This window comes from Myodes glareolus, chromosome 21, assembly GCF_982192425.1.
Source record: "Myodes glareolus chromosome 21, mMyoGla1.1, whole genome shotgun sequence".
In the NCBI taxonomy this organism is placed as follows: domain Eukaryota; kingdom Metazoa; phylum Chordata; class Mammalia; order Rodentia; family Cricetidae; genus Myodes; species Myodes glareolus.
In genome coordinates, this window is record NC_142046.1 from 7,929,710 (window position 1) to 7,950,601 (window position 20,892).

Genomic DNA, 20,892 nt, shown 5'->3' on the forward strand with positions numbered 1-20,892 from the left:
AACCCAACACCTTTTTCTTTTTATATCTTTGAGAATCTCAAGTTTTTTAAGCATATGATTGAAAAATTTACATACACACCTCTTCCCAGATCCAGCCCTTTTCCTGTTGACTAAGCATTGTATCCTTTTTCATAATCTTGATCATATATTTTTTCCTCCCAATTTCCTCCCAGATTCTCCCTACATACTCAGCTTTAGGTTCTTTTTTTCCTCCCTGTTTCTTTCAAAAAAAAATTCAAAACCAAGAAACAATCACTTCAGCCAAAATAGGTACACACACTCTACTACATAAACAAAAACAAAACAAACAAAAGGCCATGAAGGCAGAATGCCAAAACAAAGTAAAATGATTGAGTGCATTTTGCAATGGTCAACTGCTCCCTGCCATACGTCCTGTCGTGGTGTGTGGCTGATACTCTCACTAATATTCCACTGGAGAAAATTGGTTCTCCTTTTGCCAGTTGGTGCAAATAGCTGTCAGGTTTCTGAGTATGGGTGGGAGTTTGTATCTAATTCTTCCCAGTCCTGACATGCTGTCATACTTGAACCTGTATAGGTCTTCTGCCTGCTCTCACTGTCTCTGTGTATCTGTGTGTTCATCAGTCCTGTTGTGATGGGTTCTTGGGTCGTCTATCACCTCTGACTGACTCATCCCCTTAAATCCCTGGGCCATGAAGGGAGGAAGACCTTAATGAAGACATCCACTTATCACTAGGTTCTCCAAAGTGTCTCACTTTCTGCACATTTTCCCATTGGGAATCTCTTTCTTCCAATATACTTTAGGTAGAAACTTTTCTTTTACAGATTGACTGATGTGCTACTTTAATATATAGCAACATGCCTTTAGGAGTCATGTTATGTTTCTGTAACAGAGTAATAGTAGTTGATTTCCCTCAAGTCTTATCTAGTCTCAGATCCTGACTACTTTACCAGTGCCATTTATGGGTACCATCTCCTGGAGTAAGCATAAAAGCAATCAGAAATGGTTAGTTACTATCATCACACGCCCCTATTGCCCCAGTATATCTTCCAGGCAGGTCACAGTGTAGACTACGAGTTCATAGCTGGGTGCTATTGAGGATTACTCTTAACTCTAATGATGTGTAATACCCACATTTTTCTATCAGATTCAGATTATCTGCTCTTATGTTGAAGTTTTGAGTTTAGTTTTGGACAGGGTGAGGAATCTGATTCTCTTGTTGGTCTAGTATCGTTTGTTGAAGATGCTGTCTTTTATTTCAGTGTGTGTTTTTGGGTACATTGTTAAAAAGCAGATGTTTGTAGGTGTGTTGACATATGTCTGGATATTAACTTCAAGTTCATGTATCAACATGTCTACTTTTATGTAAATATGAAGAGATGAAATCCCCAGGCCATGTAGGTTATGTGGAGGAAGCCGATCCTGAATGCAGGCTGCAACAAGACTAAGTGTAGTCTACCCAGATTGGAGTGAAAGAGCTGGTAGAATCCTGGGTTTGTACCAAGTGGTGGAGTCCCCAGAGGTTGGAGGTAGGCTGGGGGAAGGATTCCCACAGGCAAGTAGACTCAATTGTGTCCATTAAAAAAGTCATTCTAGATCTCGTGTTTATGAGTGTTCTACACAGTAACTATCATGGCTTTTTGATAACCTTTAGTGTTATTTATCATCACCATACTTTCCTTTCTACATTTCCTTCAGCTTCCCACCCATTTCATCATTCCTGACTCATTATTCCCTAAAATTCAATACTAGTATGTGCTATTTCTCTACCCTAGAACAAGCCTCCCTATTTCCCCTTCATAATTTTCTGATCTCTAACAATAATTCAAATTGACCATGCATGTCTGAAGAGGTTTGCATTCACTATGGAAGGAAACATGTGGCTTTTGTCTAAGTCTGACTTAACTTATTCAAAGTGATGGCTTCCTACCCTATGCATTTATCTCTGAAGTTCAAATTTTCATTCTTCTCAATAGCTGAGTAGTATTCCATTGTGAAAATACACCACCTTTTCCTCATCAATTTTTCATTTGATGAACACCTGGACTCTCTTCTGTCTGTTAGGAGTATAGCGTAGGATACAAGGTCCAGGTTTATGTGGAAGAGGAGCACAGTTAAATCATATGGTAGGCAGGTTTCTTTCTTTCTTTTGGAGCCACTTACTGACCAATTTCCATAGAGGTTTTACGGCTTTGCTTTCCCACCAGGAGTGGACCATTGTCTCCACTTTCCAATATTTGTATCAGCATTTGTCATCATGTGGATTTTTTTTTATAGTGGTCATTTTGATTGAGGCAGGATGGAACTTAAAATACATTTAATTTTTATTTTTCAAGTGGATAATGATGTTAAAATTTAAAAAGTGTTTTTTCTTTGTAGGACATTTTTTGAGAGCTTTTTTGTTCTATTCCCCAATTTTGAGTCGTTTACCTTTTTAATGTTTATTTTATTCTATATTTTAGTTCTTTATATATTGTAGATACTAAATCCATGACAACTAATGAAGACATTTTCCCATTATGTAGGCTTCCTCTTTGCTCATATGTTCCTGTCTTTTGCTGTACAGAAACATATAAGTTTCATGTGGTCTGAATTATTAGTTGTCAGTTTTTATGTCTGCACTGTTGGCATCCTGTTCAGTCAGTACTTTTCTGTGTCAGTGACTTTGAGTATATTTCCTAGTTTTCCCCTATATAAGATCCAGGCTATCAGAGAGTTTTGTGTAGTGTGAGAGGTAAGGATCAAATTTTATTCTTCTACATGTAGCGACTCAGTTTAACTGCACTATTTATTAAAGATGCTGCATCTTCTCCAAGTGTATGACCGACTTCCTTGTAAAAAATCAGGGCACTGTAGGAATGTGGACTTATATGAAGATCTAAGTTCTATTCCTTTGATAAGTGATGTTTTTTCTGACAGTGCAATTTCGTATGCATTATTGCACTGCAGCATAACTTGAAATCTGTCATGGTGATACTCCCAGCTTGTTTGTTGTTAGTTTTGATGATGTTTAATATTTGGATTTGTTCTTTATAGCCTCAGTCATTGCACTCATTCTTTATGAAATTCAAAAAAGCTTTTTAATTTCTGTGAAAATATTTCTTGGTATTTAGAAGGCGATGCATTGAAAACATGATGCACAGCCATTTTCACGACACTAATCCTGCCAGTCCATTAGCATGGGAGGACTTTCCATTTGCTGGTGTATTCAATTACTTTCTTCAGTGTTTTAAAGATATTATTGCACAAATCACTCATTTTTTGGTTAGATCTATTTAAAATTTTGTTTTGTTTTATGTGACTATTGAGAATGGAATTGTCTTCTTGATTTATTTCCTTGTATTTGTCATTTTTATGTAAGTGGATGTTGATTGCTGTGTTTTAATTTTGTGTCCTGCTACTTTTTGGAATATTTATTAGCTGTAGGAGTTTCTTGTGTACTCTAGGATTTTATGCATAGAATTGTGTCATCTGGAAATAAATTTATCTTGACTTCTTCCTTTCTCATTTGTATTTGCCTCATCTCCTCCTTTTGTTTTATCGCCCTAGGTAATATTGTAAGAACTATGTTGAGAAGAATTGCTAAGAATGAACTTTTTTTTTATGATTTTAGCACAAACGTTTTGAGTTTCTTCTATTTTTAGGATGACTTTGACTGTGGGTTTCCTGCTTATGCCTTCATTATGTTGAAACTTCTCCCTCCTGTCCCTATGCTCTCCATGACTTTTTATCATAAATAGATGTTGTATTTTGTCAAATGCCTTTTATGAATCAAATGGGGGCTATCATTGTTCTATTCTTTAGTTCACGTATATGGTGGATTATGTTTTTAAATTTACATACGTGGACTCTTTCTTCCATCTCTGGTGTGAATTTGACTTGAGCTTAATGTGAAATCTCTTTGTTATTGAATTTGGTTTGCAAGTATTTTACTAATATTGTTTGTAGGTAGTTCAACAGAGATGTTGGTCTATAATTTTCCTTTTGGTTGTTGGTTGTTTGACTTTGGCACCATGATTAGACTATCTCCAAATATCTACTTGATAATATTTCCTGGATGTTTTTGGAATTTCTCACTTTTCAAACTGAGGAAGTGCTGCCAATAATTTTTATACATTCATTCTTCAATATTTATGTTAAATTAAACAGTATTTTGGACATAATATCATTCATTACCAATACAAGTTACTTTACTATGCACATTCAAAGTAAAAATTGATCTTTGGTTTTGAACCATGTAGGATCATGTTCCTTCTAATGTGGGACTAATGTTTTCAGAACCGAATCTGATTCCTAAATGTCACACATTAGGGCAACCTGCTATTTCCTGTAATGTGCCCTGTTTTGTAAAATTTGTTGCTGATTCTCACTTTAAAATTAAAAACTGTTAACATATCCTTTATTGACATGAAAATAAACACTAGACAATTTTACTTTTTGTTTTTTTAATTGAATTTGACCAGATCTATTGATGAACATAAGAAGAAAGATGATGGAAAGAGAATCACACTTGAGATACTCACAGAGGACATCCCCAGCTGGAGTACTGTATGTACACAAAGACCAATATTTCATTGCATGGAACTGACTGAGGGAGGGAAAGGGCAAGGGAGGGGAAACAGGAGGAAATTTGAAGATAAGGCTGATGACAGCAGGGTGACAAAAAGGGAGGTAAAGATTTAGGTAATGCTACCTGAAAAAAATATCTTCATGCACACAAATATGTCTTTGCCTATGTTAAAGAGTTACTACTAGGCAGACTGATCCATATTAGCTCCAGTACAACATGCTTAACAAATTGTTTTGTGCCCAGTGACTTAAATTAAGAGAGATGTTGGGGGTTTTATATGTAATGTGTGCTTGTGTGTCTGTGTGTGTGAGCAGTGCTGAGGATAAACACGGGCTCTCACATGTGCTGTACAATAGCCATCTCTGAGGTACACCTCTATTATGAAATTTCAATTTCCCATTGAATTTCAATTTGACATCTATTTCTCCGGTAGTGTTCTCCCAGAGAAAATAGTGTTTCCAGAGAAAAGTCTGCTTGTGGGCCAGGTATTGCACTGATCCTTATGCGAGTTTATTTAATCTGTAGGTCATTGTTTTATAAGATCATCAGGAGTAATTGGGTTGAGCGGAATGGTTACTATAAAGGGACTGGTCTGTTCTTTGTTTTTATATGCAAATGCATTGAAATGGGATTCTAAATTTTAAAAATGTGGTGCAGTAACTAATATATTCATGGTGAACAAAATATTGCAAACAGTCTATGCACTTAGTTCTGCACAAGCTCTCTCTATACCAGACAATGTAGCAGTGAAGGAGGCAAATGGTAGAATTATAGTGTATCCTGTCCAATAGTGAGGAGAATGGTCTCACCTGAGTTTTGTACCAGAATGCCAGGAAGGCAGGCCTGAGCAGACACTCCCAAAGGAAAGTGTTTTCCTTCCTTCTTGATTTCAACTGTGACAAATTCTTTTATGCTTAACATTTGTGTGTTATTACAAAAATCACCTTGTTATCTTAGGAAGCCAATTTTATTTAGATACTGTTGCACGAGTGGCTGTATCTTTCCATGCTTGTCATTCTTGTGGACTGCAGGGTCCACAGTTTGATTAGACTGAAGATTGCTATTGTGCTTCCAATTGGATAGCAGGTATCCCAAACTCAAGTATTATTAGATTTAGACCATAGGCATGGTTTCCAAGTCAATACCAGCTTCATTTCCCTTTTGTTGTGTGACTCAAGTACATAGTATCTTCAGCTATAGGGATTTGCAATCATTCCTGAATAGTAACCAAAAACCATGACAATAGCCTAATATTTCAGGGTGTATGGAGACCCACTGTGCAACAACTCCAATAGAAATCATCAATTCTTTGGCCTAGGAGTTTTATTTTTAGCCTGTGAGGTGCAGCATGTTTATTGTCACAAAATTAATGTCAGATACTAGACTGTGAAAGGATTTTCCTTTAGCATTGACCACTTCTTTTAGAGAGAGGCATCTCTGCTGTTCTTCTTCTCTAAGACTTGATTTTTGGAGGATACAATCTGCAAGTGCAGATCCATGCGCTTTCAAAAATCTGTCAACATAGTTAACTTTCTAAGTGTCATGTGTAATAGCAAAGTTCTGAGAATAACTTCCTCTTTCTTGGACATTTTCTAGTTATAAAGTATAGTAGATATCTCCTACCAAGGAGACCTTAGTCACTGGCAGATTTAGGGATGAAATTTTAATGACTAAAATTTTTATTCTGGATTCATACATTCATCATCTCAATGGATTCCAGGGACAACCAAACTAACCATGAAGCTAGGTACAGAGAAATCCTCATTTCAGAGTGTTGTTGTTTTAAATTCTCTAACAGTTCATATGAATTTATGATATCTGAATACATGATATGTAAAGAAATAATTCAATTTTATAAACAAAATGTGTGAAAACAAGAAACTGCTTCTCCATCTCTTCAATTGTCCACCCTCTCATTGTCAAATCAGACTCAGCTGAGGACCAGAGGCTGTGTAACTCCTCTGAAAATATAATCTCATTGTTTGACCTTTATATTTGTCTGGGCATGCATATGTGCATGCATGTGTATGTGTGTGTGCATTCATGCAATATGGACTTGTGTGTGTGTGTGAGTGTGTGTGTGTGTGTGTGTGTGTGTGATACAATTCAGAGACAGCCACGATTGCTTCTCTCATTCTACCATGTGTATTCTGGGTTCTATTCCCCGTCATAAGGCCGAGGGGAAAGCACTTTTGTTTTACCACCCCTCCCCCATAATCCAGTCCATCAGTTCACATCTTATTGTATTTTGACTGATCCAAATTTTTACAGGAATCCATGTTAGACTAAATTTCCTACTGCCCTCAGGTTTTGTAAAGGAAAGGAAAAGCACACTCATGTTTCCAGCCTTCTATTTGTTTTACTTTGCCATTACTTGAACTGAGCTTTGGTTACTTGATGTGGAAAATGTTTGGATAAACAGCTATCAAATCATGTATTTCATGAGCATTATTAACTAGTAACATTTTCCTCTGTGTTTTCTACAGTCGTTCACTGTAATAGCAGCACGATCAGACACAGTGAATGACATCATCAAGAAGTTAAGACCGTTGCTGGGAATACCTGTAAGAGACTTGAAAACTCTTTTTATTTGTTCCATGTCTTCTTGTGATTCATTAATATTTAAATAAGTGCATAAAATCACTGCCAAATACATGATTACTCTGTATGAAGAATTTCCATCTTCTTCCAACTTCCAGAAGTAGTCACCTGACTCGTTACATTAGTCTATATACGGCCTCTGCTCTTGTCTTCTCCCATGAAATTTGATCTCAATGATCAGCATGTGTAGTTGATTTGTACCACTAGTGCACAATAAACAGTGTATGCTGCACATGTCAATGCATATATAATGAATTGTTTGTAAACGATCATAATGTAAAGTTGCTAATACGCATCACTAGATATCTTCAGGTGCCATTTTCTACATATTTTTTGTCATGTAAACATTTTTGATACTGATTTATTCCTTATGGACAGAGGTTCAAATTAATAAGGATATCATGACAGGTTTGATAGACAATTTCATCTAGAATATATCTCTAGATGTAAACCCTGTGGAATATTTGTATCGAGAATCTAATAGAAGATTCCTAAAATAACTTGTAAAGAGGGAAACATTTTGAAAATGGTCTTGAATGTAGGGCGTTCATTCATTCAGTTTTAGTGTGTGTATATACATATGTGTATAGGAATGTGCTTTTTAATTGTCATAATATCATAAATAGGATCTCAATATACAAGTAAAAGTCATTATTTTCCATCAGGAACCAAAAGTAAACAAGTTATCAGTAAGCCATAACTCTACTTAATGCATTTTTCTTTTTTATCTCATGTGTTACTCTATCATAATTCTATAGATGTTACATAATTTACATTGGCTTATTATATAAATCCCAAGATGATGGGCAATAAATCTGTCGTGGATCTTGTTATTTGCTTCTGGTTTGTTATGAAGGTTAGATACTTTTCCTTTCTCTATGAAGAATGGTGACTCTCTGAATGAAGGTCAAATGCTGATTTCTGGATTTCTCCTCCAGGCCTCTCTAGCCTTTCTCTCCTTTACTTGGGCTACTGAGGTTCCAAGGTTTCTAAGTTTAGCATTGTTCAGTCAAAGATATGGTGGGCATAAGTACACTGTAATAATAACTACATAAACATGGGTAATAGGTTGTCTGCACAGGAACACATTACGACAAAGCTCAATGTTCTCCAAAATTTGAAGGACATGGATGACAGAGACACTTTTCTTACCTGGAGACAGGGCATGGAGTGATGACTTATTTCCAGTGTCAGAAAAATGCAGCAGAAACCACACATTTTAAAATAATAATTCTGTTCTACCAGCAATTAGAAGGCAGGAACTTCAATTTTTGCAGATTTCAGAGGGAGCAGGTACATGGGACTCACTACTGTTAATTCCCAATGGCAGACTCTTCTTACATAGACCAGAATTCTTGCCTGCCTCAATATATTCCAGTTTTAAGGATGCAGATGACAAAAGAAAACATGCACTTAACTGTGTCCTGGGAAAGTACAGTGTGACTTTGGGTTCTTTTGTTCCCCAGAATGCTGAGGAAGATTATCAACTGTGGTTCTCTGCTAGCCAGGAAGAAGCACCAGGCCCACTCCTGGGTAAGCACCTGAGAAACATAAGCAGGCATTGAGTTAAGACTGTAACCCTAAATTGTTGACGTTTTCATTGATTTTCTTAAGCTTACTCATAAATGCAAACATTTTACAAAATGTTCTCTCATGCATTTAAACAATACGTACAATGCTTGAAATTTCATACATGAATCGTGTATTTACATCATTTCTGTCTCTCCTTCTGGCCCCGTCATCTCTTTGTACATTTTTCTTAGTCCCCTTCAATTTTATAACCATTTAAAATTAATCTTGTTCCTTTGTTTCTTTGTTTCTTTGGTTGGCTGTATGTGTGTGTTTGTGTGTGTAAGGCAAAAAGAAAGAGCACATTTATTGTGTCTCATAGGGGTATGTGTTTAGAGATGAGCAATTGGGGCAGAAAATCCCCTATAGTTGGTCCATCCCTGGGGAAGTCAGATTCTCCTCCCTCTGAGCAGCCACTGACTGTTTTTAGCTCTCCATCTAAGGGTGAGGCCTTATGAGATCTCCCCGCCCACAGTGGCTGTTCAATTGGTGCTGCCCCCTTTTTGAGTCTCATTTAGGGAATTATATTGTTGAGATTTCAAGTATGCAGCTTCCCTCTCATCCACTGAAGATAGGATCTCCTAGAAAAGATCCTGGTTCTCTGCCTCTCACAAGCTTTCTTCCTACTCCCCCAGGAAGCTGTCCAACCTTAGGTACAACAATTGCACTATAGATGTACCAATGGAGTTGTGGACTCTACAAACATTTATTCTCTGACTGGCTGTTGATTGCTACATTTCTTAAACTCTCTGCATGCAACAATATCTGATCAGTCCAAAGATCTAAGAGCCAGAGGAGACCTGCAGCTCTTTTAAATATGTGCTCATGCTCACAAAAAGGACTTTTTGGTCATTCATCACTGTTAGCATTAATCTATATTTAGTATTTTCTCTACACAGGACACGAGAACCCATATGCCATCAGAATGAGTGACCTTCGAAATTCTGCCTTTGTGGCAGTGGGGCCAAGTGACTACACTGGTTATCTTGATATCAGCAAGGCAATCCGGGAGCTACAGTCCCCACATGTGCCGGGACTATTCATCCTGAAGTCCAAGGACCCACCCAAAGACCAGAGCAGTGAGTCTCCTACCTCCTAGGTTTTTATTTTACAGGTTCTTAAATTCTACTGTTCCTATTTCCCACCAGTAATTCCCTTGTGATCTCACTGTTGTTTCTTTATCTAATTAAAGCATATTTTCATTTAGGTAAGTGATTATGAAAGAAAAGAAATTGTACTAAAGATGTTTGGTTGTGATTATTACTGTGTGTGCATCCAGCTATATTTTGCTTGATTAACATAACAGTTTTTTGGTAAACATGCTCTGCTGTCTCCTAATTACTTTCTTTTCTTTTCTTTCTTAATTCTTTTTTTTTTTTGAGACAGGGTTTTTCTGTAGTTTTTGAGCCTGGCCTTGAAGTAGCTCTTGTAGACCAGGATGGCCTTGAACTCCCAGACATCCATCTGCTTCTGCCGAAATTAAAGGTATGCACTACCAACGCCTGGTTTATCACCTGATTTCTAATGAATGTTTGCTTGACATGGGTGGAGCTACAAAAAGGGTTTGACAGACTTAAACAAAGTGGGGGGTATTAAAAAGGCAAATGAAGATACTGGAGAAGTTCCTCTGAGATTCAGAGCTCTGGCTGCTCTTTCAGAAGTTGCGAGTTCAATTCCTGATTACCACTTGGCAGCTCATAGCCCTCTGTAATGAGGTCTGGTGCCTCTATTTGGTACCCTCTTCTGGGACACAAGCACACATGCAGGTAGAAAGCAGTATATAATAAATAAATACATTTTTGTAAAAAGGTGAATCAAATTAATCATTACAAATCTTTATCAAACTTTCTTGGTTAAGAACAAAGTCTAAATATAATTTTTTCATCAGTTTAGCAGAGGCAACTTCTTAGAAGCTAGCATGAGTGGAGCATGCCACATTCATAAAGAAAAGCACAAATACAACATCTTTAGTTTTTTTTTAATTTCTTTTTGTTTTATTCATAAAACTTTCCACTTCCTCCCCCCCACCAATACCCTCCCACTCCTCCCACTCCCTCTTCCCCTCCCTCTCCAGTCCTAAGGGCATTCAGGGTTTCCTGCCCTATGGGAAGTCCAAAGTCCTCCCCCTTCCATCCAGGTCTAGGAAAGTGAGCATCTACACAGACTAGGCTTCCACAAGGCCAGTTCATGTAGTACAGTAAAAACCCAGTGCCATTGTCCTTGGCTTCTCAGTCAGCCCTCATTGTCAGCCACATTCAGAGAGTCCAGTTTGATCACATGCTCCATCAGTCCCAGTTCAGCTGGCCTTGGTGAGCTCTCATTAGATTAGTCCCATTGTCTCAGTGGGTGAATGCATGTCTTAGGGTCCTAACTTCCTTGCACATGTTCTACCCTCCTTCTGCTCCTCATTTGGACCATGGGAGCTCAGTCCAGTGCTCCATTGTGGGTCTCTGTCTCTATCTCCATTCATCGCTGGAAGAAGATTCTATGGTGATATGCAAGATATTCATTAATGTGGCTATAAGGATAAGGCCAGTTCAGGCACCCTCTTCTCTACTGCCCAGGGAACTAGTTGGGGAAATCTCTGTCCACTCCCCCTCCACCCAAAGCCTGCCCTATTGTCTGTGACATCCTTGGCCTAGGTACAGTTCCTGCTCCTGCACTGAGGAGATCCACCCAGCGTCAGTCACAGCATATATTAGATCAAGACACCAAGACTCTCCTGGCTGAATTTGAATGAAGAGATGGGCAGGCGTCAATGCAAGAATTCCTCCAATAACCTGAAAGGCAACATGAGAACACCAGATTCCAGGGATTTCGTAACAAGAAGACTTGAACACCCTATTCCAGAAGAAGTAGAAGAAATCGACTTTAAACGTAATGTTATGAAAATGATAGAGGACCTTAAACAGGATGTGAAAAACTGCTGTAAAGAAGTGGAGAAGACAAACAGAAAGGTAGAAGAAATGAATAAATCTCTCAAAGAAACCCAAGAAAACCACGATAAAGCAATCAAACAGGTAATGGAAACAGTTGAAGACTTGAAAAATGAAATGAAGAAAACAAGATACTCTAAGACAAAAGCAGATTTAAGCAATACTTAGCCACAAACCCAGCCTTACAGAAAATACTAGAAGAAAAACCGCAAACCAAGGAAGCCAACTGTAACATGAAGGGACCTGCTTGTTTGTTGGGGTTTTCTGTCCTGCCCTGCCCCCCAGCTGGCAGGCCCCAGAGAAAATCAACCACACAGAGATTTCTGTAAGTTATAAAGCTGATTGGCCCATTAGGTCAAGCTTCTTACTGGCTAACTCTCACATCTTGATTAACTCATTTTTCTAATCTATTTTAGCCATGTGGCTCAGTACCTTTTTCAGTGGGGCAGCTCACATCCTGCTGCTTCGGTGATCTGGGTAGGAGTGGGAGAATCAACTTCCTCCTCCCCAGAATTCTCCTGCTGTCCTTGCTTTCCACTTCCTGTCTGGTTTTCCCACCTACACCTCCTGCCTGGCCAATCAGCGTTTATTTAAAACATGATTGACAGAATACAGACAATTCTCTCACAGCCAACACCCATAATAACACAAGCATTTAACAACCCTACACCAGCACAACTTAAAGAAGGGAAACACACAAACACTGCCACCAGGAAAAATAACCAGAGTTAGCAACCACTGGTCATTAATATCACTCAATATCAATGGACTCAATTCAACTATAAAAAGGCACAGGTTAAGAGAATGGATACGAGAACAGGATCCAACATTCTGCTGTTTACAAGAAACACACCTCAAACTGAAAGAAGACACTACCTCAAAGTAAAGGGTTGGGAAAAGGCTTTACAATCAAATGGATCAAAGAAAAAAAGCGGGTGTGTCTATACTAATATCTAACAAAATTGATTTCAAACTAAAATCAATCAGAAGAGATGGAGAAGGGCACTTTATTCTCATAACAGGAACAATTTCATCAGGAGGACGTCTCAATTCTGAATATCTATGTCCCTAATACAAAAGCACCCACTTATGTAAAAGAAACATTACTAGAACTCAAAGCATACATCAAACCTCACACTCTAATAGTTAGAGATTTCAACACTCCGTTCTCACCAATGGACAGGTCAACCAGACAGAAACTTAACTGAAAAATAAGAGAACTATCAGATGTAATGAACCAAATGGACCAAACAGACATCTATAGAACTTTCCATCCAAACAGAAAAGAATATACCTTCTTCTCAGCATCTCATGGAACTTTCTCAAAAATTGATCACATAATTGGTAACAAAGCAACATCTATAGTTAGAAAGAAACTGTAGTAACCACCTGTGTACTATCGGATCACCATGGAATAATGTTAGAATTCAACAACAATTCTACCCCCAGAAAGCCTACAAACTCATGGAAACTGAACAATCAACTACTGAAGCACCCCTGGGTCAAGGAAGAAATAAAGAAAGAAATTAAAGTCTTCCTTGAATTTAGTGAAAATAAAGACACAACATACTAAAACCTATGGGACAATATGAAAGCAGTGCTAAGAGGAAAATTCACAGCACTAAGTGCTCAGTTAACAAAAACGGAGAAAGCACACATTAGAGACTTAACAGCACACCAGAAAGCTCTAGAAAAAAAGAAGCAGACTCACCCAGGAGGAGTAGAGGATTGGAAATAATCAAACTGAGAGCTGAAATCAACAGAATTGAAACACAGAAAACAATCCAAAGAATCAATGAAACAAAAAGCTGGTTCTTGGAGAAAATCAACAAGATTGACAAACCCCTATCCAAACTAATCAAATGGCAGAGAGAGAACATGCAAATTAATAAGATCAGAAATGAAAAGGGGGACATAACCACAGACACAGAGGAAATTCAGAGAATCATTAGATCTTACTACAAAAGTCTGTTGCCACAAAATTGGAAAATGTAAAAGAAATGGACATTTTTTAAAAGATAAGTACCATATACCAAAGTAAATCAAGACCAGGTGAACAGTTTAAATAGACCGACAAGTCGTGAGGAATTAGAAGCAGTTTTCAAAAACCTCCCAACCAAAAAAAGCCCAGGACCAGGTGGTTTCAATGCAGAATTCTACCCAAATTTCCAAGAAGAGCTGATACCTATATTCCTTAATGTATTTCACAAAAAAGAAACAGAAGAGTCATTGCCAAAATCATTTTATGAAGTTACAGTTACCCTGATACCAAAACCACACAAAGACTCAACCAAGAAAGAGAATTACAGGCCAGTCTTATTCATGAACATCGACGCAAAAATTCTCAATAAAATACTGGCAAACTGAATACAAGAACACATTAGAAAAATTATCCATCATGATCAAGTACGCTTCATCCCAGAGATAAAGGGCTGGTTCAACATATGCAAATCTATCCATGTAATCCATCATATAAATAAAATGAAAGAAAAAACATATGATCATTTCATTAGATGCTGAAAAAGCATTTGACAAAATTTGACACCCCTTTATTATAAAGGTCTTGGAGAGATTAGGGATACAAGGTTCATACCTAAATACAATAAAAGCTATATACAGCAAGCTGACAGCTAATATCAAATTAAATGGAGAGAAAGTCAAAGCCATTCCACTATAATCAGGAACAAGATAAGGTTGTTCACTGTCTCCATACTTCTTCAATATAGTTCTGCTTGAAGTTCTGGCAATAGCAATAAGACAACATAAGGAGATCAAGGGGATTAAAATTGGAAAGGAAGAAGTTAAACTTTGTTATTTGCAGATGATATGCAGTGTTCATAAGCGACCCCAAAAACTGTACCAAGGAATTCCTACAACTGATAAACATCTTTGTAATGTGGCAGGATACAAGATCAACTCCAAATACAACATCTTTAATGCTCTGAAAATGCAAATGATTTCTTGTAAGATGAGAGGTTTTCATCTGGGAACCTGATGGTTTCACTCTGCCCATCCAACACCAGAGACCAGAGATGACTGTGTCTTTTAGATTCCACATCTTCCTTCAGTGTCCTAGAGGATTTATAACAGCAAATCAAGCTAATTTTCATTCTCAAATTCTCATCTCTTAGTTCATACAATGAGATATCATTAACTAAAGTTGGTTTAAGATGATTAACTAAGTTAAATCTGATTAATCAATATATACATTAATAATGGATACAAGTTACTTTGTTAAATCTATGTTTCTCAAGGCAGAAGCACAGGTCCCACTTGTCACAGTGGACTGAGAAGTGTTCGCATCTCTAATATCCACGATATCATTCTGATAGGATTTCTGAGATTTTTGGTTGGGTGATTTTTATTATTCTTCATCTAGTAGCTGAACATATACTTCTAAATCAAGAGACAGAAAATAGATTAGGGTGTTACTGTTGTGATATGGCAACATGACCAAGAGCAACTTTAGTAGGAAAGGGTTTGTTTCAACTCACAGTTCCACATCACAATCCCTAACTGAGGGAATTCAGGGTAAATGAATTTCTGCCCTCTCCTTATAATAAGGTTCTAATCTGATGCATGAAGCTAGATTAAACAGAACTGAAAAAGTACAACAACAGGGTATGTATGAACAATGCAGCCACTGAGTGGATCCTCCAGTCTAGAGACCTGAGTCAGAGGAGTTTCTTGCTTTTTGTAGAAACAGGGTAGAAGGCAGTGATGTGCTTGTTAAGGTACTGGGACACTGTCTGGGTCTGGGGTCTGATACCTGTGTCCTGGGTCCAGTGGTCACTTTGGCATCTGTGGCTAAGTGTGCCATTTTGTTCATTGTTTTTCATGGGGTTTTGTGAACATGCTGACTTTTGTGGGCACACCCTTATGGTGGGAATCTCTTTGATTGCAGACTGCAACTTCTAGCCAATTTCTGTCTGGAAGTGGGAGGGTGAGATCTTTTTGTTCCTAAACCTCAAGACTAACTTAGGAAGCTCTCAAAATGGTAAAGCAACAACAACAACAATACATGTTTCAGGAGCCATGGCACAGTGCTGTTCTTCCTTCCTTGCTCAGCCTGTCTTCCTACAACTCCCAGGACCACCATTCAGGGGTGGCACCACCCACAGTGAGCTGAGGTGCTGGACATCAGTAGTAAGACAGATCACAAGAAAAGAGATTACAGTCTTTCCCACAGGCCAGTCTGATGATGGCATTTTCTCAATAGAAGATCCTTCTTCCCAAATGAGTCTTGCTTATGTCAAGTTGGCACAAACTTAGCTAGGACAGAGCTTTCCTCTTACAGTATTTTCATTAGAGAGCAGGAGTAAAGTATATTCGGATGGAATTCAAAATAATGAAATCAGTTTGGGAATAGAGAAAACATGTTACATAGAGAATGTGAAATGTCTGCCTCCATGTTTAGTTTCCAAATATTTGTATCTATGAACTTATAGAAGCATCTTCCTGGATGTATGGATGCGTATGCTTTCTCTTTTCCCACATTTTAAAGATGATTGGGTATTAATTTCAGAAATGGAGCTGTGTGGTCACAAGACCTTATACCTGTCAGCGGCTGCTCATCCAAATACAATATAGCTAAGGAGGCTGTTTTGCTTACAATGGCAAAAAATCACCTAAGTAAGGGTTAACATTTTAGGAACATTATTTTGACCATGCTTTGAGGTATGCAGTGCTTAATGCACGCATGGGTAGGTAGTCTCATTCATAATAAAATTAATTAAACAGAAGATAAAAGATTTTATTGATTATTTGGCAATTTCATATATGTATATATATAAAATCATAATTTTTCCCAACCCCAACTACTCCCATTTTCAAGCCTTTTTCGAAACACACCTGCTTTGTGTCCTCTTTGTTTTCCTTAAAACAGTTTTAAGCATTCAGTTATATTTTGTCCATCTACTGTTGGATGTGTGGCCATCTGCTGTATCGTGATCCTCCAAATGGAGACAGCATCCTCAAAGCAACCTGAATTTCACTATTGGCAGATTGGAATTGTCCATAAACCATTACATGTGGTTTCTGCCCAGTTACTTGAGTAACTGACTTAGTGTTGTTTCCCAGAGTCAGAATCCTGTGTAGTACCTTGTACAGTGAGATGAGGTCATTTAAAGGTAAATACAGAAAAGACAAGTGACCAGGTAGATAAGATATTGGGTGAAATTTCACACATCTTCTATAGTGTGCCCTATCTGTTCACTTTTAAATTATTTGATGTATGCAGCTTATTTAAGCAAATATTATAGTACCATGTTGGGAAATCATCAATCTACTGCAAGTAATGACTTCCTTTCTTCCTCAGATTCAAAGAAAACAGTTAGAAGAGGATGTTCTTTGATAAACTGGATTTTTCGGCGGGGCCCTGACTATGTCCGACTGGACTCACCAGCCCCAAGCACTGGGCAGCCTTTTGCAAGGCCCCTCATGGATATTTGTGAAGATGGTGATCTGTCTGCTCCAGTTCTGGTAAGCATGATATTTTGTCTTCTATGGCCACACTATTTCTACAGAATACGGCACTTTCAAATCCTTTCTCTAACTGGAAGAACCAGTAACAACCCATGACTAGGAGAGAAAGCTGGTAAAATTTCACTTTTAAAGAAAAATAATACCTCTTTTCAGTTTTAATGATTTATAGAAAGAAAGAAGGCAAACATGAGAGGAAAATTCATCCTTGCCTTTTTCACTGGTTGAAGCAGTAACTATCTTCTGGATGATGGCAGGGGATACAATGAACCTGATCCTGTGAACTGACCTCTGCCTCACATCACCCTGTCAGCTTCCTCCTTGAACTCTGTACTTGTCTGAGAGGTCCTTCCATGGCCAATGATTGTTCTGAGAGTGCATATTCTTTTTTGCTAATTAATTCATTAACTAATTATTTTTCATTCCAACCACAGTTTCCCCTCCTTCCTCCCCTCCCTTCCCCTTTACCATCTTCACTTCTACTGTCTCCAAATCTTCTGCCCCATCTTCTTCCTGAATCTACTCCTCTGCCATCTCCATTCAGAAGGATAAGGCCTCCCATGGGAGTCAACAATGAATGGCATATCAAGTTAAGGCAGGACCAAGTTCCTCCCTCTTGCATGAAGCCTGGACAAGGCATTCATAGGAATAGATTCCAAAGAGTGAACTCAAAGGTCAGGGAGAGATCCTGGCCCCACTCCTAGGGACCCTAGAAAAGACCAAGCTATAAAACTGTCACCCAGATGCAGAGGGTCTAGGACAGTCCCATGCAGGCTCCCTATCATGCAGGTCCAGTGTCCCTGCATGTCCCCAAACTCAGGTCAGCGTTTCCCTGTCATGATCTTGACCTCTCTTGGTCATAGATACTCTTCTCCTCTCTCTTCAGGAGCTCAACCCAGTGTTTGGCTGTGGATCTCTGCATTTGCTTCCATCACTGGATGAAGTCTTTATGTTGACAATTAGGATAGTTTCCAATCTGATCATAGCACTCTCTCCTCTGTTGCTAGGAATCTTACCTAGGGTCGTCCTTATGAATTCCATGGAGTTTCTTTGGTACTAGGTTTCTCCCTAACTTCATATTCACTCCTTCTATCAAGATATCTCTTTCAGTGCTTTCTCCAAGTCCATTTTCCCCCATCTAGAACACCTATTCCCTCATTTTCTCATCCTCTGTTCCCTCTTCTTTACCTCTCTACCCTACACTCAGTTTACAAGAGATCTTACCTATTCACCTTTCCCAGGGTGATCCATGCATCCCATTTTGGGGCCTCCTTGTTGCCTAACTTCTCTATGGCTGAGGATTGTAGCTTGGTTATCCTTTGCTTTACATCTAATATACATTTATGAGTGAGAATATTCCATTTTTGTCTTTTTGAGTCTGGGTTGCCTCACTCAGGATGATTTCTTTCTAGTTCCATCCATTTGTATGCATAGTTCATGATGTCATTGTTATTTTTGGTTAAGTAATACTCTATTTTGTAATATCACATTTTCTTTATCCATTATTCAGATGATGGGCATGTAGTTGTTTCCAGGTCTGGCTATTATGAATAATGCTGCTATGAACATAGTTGAACAAGTGTCTTTGTGGTATGATTGAGCTTCCTTTGGATATATGCCTAAGAATGGTAATGCTGGGTCTTGAGGTGGAGTGATTTCCAATTTTCTGAGAAACCACCATACTGATTTCCAAACTAGCTGTACACGTTTTCACTCAAATTGCCTGTAGACGAGTGTTTTTCTTACTTACTCCACATCCTCTCTAACATTAGCTCTCATTAGGATTTTGATATTAGCCATTCTGAGAGGTGAACGAAGGTATCTCAGAGTTGTTTGGATTTGGCATTCCCTGATAGCAAAGGATGTTGAACAACTCCTTATGTTTATCTTGGCCATTAGAGATTCTTCTGTTAAGAATTCTGTTTAAATCTGTACCCCATTATTAATGGGATTATTTGGTATTTTGATGTCTATTTTCTTGAGTTTTTTTAAATATATGTTGGATATTAATCCTCTGTCAGATGTGGGGTTGGTGAAGATCTTTTTTCATTCTTTTGTCTGTCATTTGTCTTATTGAAAATGCCCTTAGAATAACAGAAGATTTTCAGTTTTAGGCATTCCAATTTATTAACTCATGTGATTCAACATGTTTTTTTAAATGTGGCATTAATCCTTTTATCTCAACCAAATATATAAAAAATATATTTCTTATTTTGACCAATTTTAACTTTAAAAAGTTATTAAATTTTCATTGGAAATATTTATTGACTATTTAGCATCTCTCCAAGCACTGTACTCCATATCAGGAAGTTAATGCTACATTGGATCAAGATTATCATATTAGGTACAAGATTGTACTTGAAAAGCCTCAAATGTTTTATAAAATTTAGCAATGTCTACATCTGTCTAATCCTACATTTGAGAATTAATAAAAACTTTGGTAAGGTCTGTGTATCACTCAAGGTTACAGAGTAAATCAGTGGCAGTATAGATTGCATTCACTGTGGTTTTGTGAGTCTGACAGCATCTTTCTATACTGAGAGCTATAAATACTAAGACAGAACAGAGTAAAATCGAAGACTGGTTCAAATACGTGTCATCACTAAAACATCCATAAATCCAGATAGTTGCTAATCAAATAATAGAAGGATCAGGACTTAACCATTTTATAACCATTTTTAATCAAAACTGAAAATGTAATCTGTGCATGTGCATGGTCAATATGCCCAGTTGAATCCTGTGTGAGGTGCTCACTGTAGAAAGTTCATGTCTTATTTTTTTACTCTTAGTGGCCCATGGGACTACAGAGGATGGCAGAGTTCTTAAAAAATTACTTGGTTAAAATATCAACCACTCTCAAGAACAAAGCCCTGTGCCAGTGTTTATTATGTTGCTACTTTCAAAATAATCTGTCACTCTGCTTGCTTCTCTTGAATACAGATGAAATACTGAAAAGTTAGTCTTCCTAAATGGTTGAAATTTAATATACTGCACAATGAATTTCTGAAATAATAGACTAAGTGAAGTAAAATTTTCTTTGAAGTCAGCAGTTAGCACCCTAATACCCAGAGATTTACAGCTATCAGTTTATAATCCAGTCTAGAATGGAGGTGAGATTCTGGACTTATAGTCACACATCTGTAGCCCTTTAATTTTTACATTGCTGACGTTTCTTTGCTTGATGGAATTTGTCTAATTGTTTTAGAATGTCTTTAGAAACTATTGCAGTTAGAACTGAGGTGAGTCTAGTGTCTGAGAGGATATTTGTACTAAAATAACATTTTTTTATTCAACAGTGACTATCAAACAACCTTTCTGCCCAAGACCGTTAAGTGCCACAGTGTTCTTCACAAGGGACAGCTGCAGCGGGATGTCTGAGGCCCCATCTGGATCCATCCATGCAGCTAGCTCGCCATCATTATTTTCCTTCATTAGAGACTAGAATCATTGTAACCACAAATTACTTCTTTCTTCATTTATTGCTACTGTATCCTTCTGACAACTCTTTTCAAAGTACTGACAGGACTGGTTACAACTTGGTTTAAATCTGTCTGTACAGAAATAAGAGAATTCTTCAACAAAAGAATCAAACCACCAAACAGAAACTTCGAGAAGCATCTGAGTTGATGCTTCCTTTCACCTATTCACAACTGAGAAAAATCTATCTACCAATTATCTCCCGTTTTTCTACTTCATATTATTTGAGTTTTTATTGTTTATTATATGAATTAAATTTATCTGTTTATTTTGTATTA

General features: G+C 37.7%; 1 protein-coding gene across 1 annotated transcript; it reads left to right on the forward strand.

The window, feature by feature from the left end:
- The first annotated feature begins 5,119 nt into the window (after positions 1–5,119).
- Positions 5,120–20,811, forward strand: LOC148118637 (rho GTPase-activating protein 20-like). Its single transcript, XM_087900139.1, has 6 exons — positions 5,120–5,140; positions 7,037–7,114; positions 8,618–8,684; positions 9,620–9,799; positions 16,982–17,137; positions 20,434–20,811. The coding sequence occupies exons 1-5, from the start codon at positions 5,120–5,122 to the stop codon at positions 16,990–16,992; spliced, it is 357 nt and encodes a 118-aa protein (XP_087756265.1). The 3' UTR covers positions 16,993–17,137; positions 20,434–20,811.
- The last annotated feature ends 81 nt before the right edge of the window (positions 20,812–20,892 follow it).

Coding starts and splice junctions, on each gene's coding strand:
- LOC148118637 (XM_087900139.1), top strand. CDS start 5,120: ATGGTTACTATAAAGGGACTG. Junction 5,141..7,036: donor TGGTTACTATAAAGGGACTG/GTCTGTTCTTTG, acceptor TGTTTTCTACAG/TCGTTCACTGTAATAGCAGC. Junction 8,685..9,619: donor AGCACCAGGCCCACTCCTGG/GTAAGCACCTGA, acceptor TTCTCTACACAG/GACACGAGAACCCATATGCC.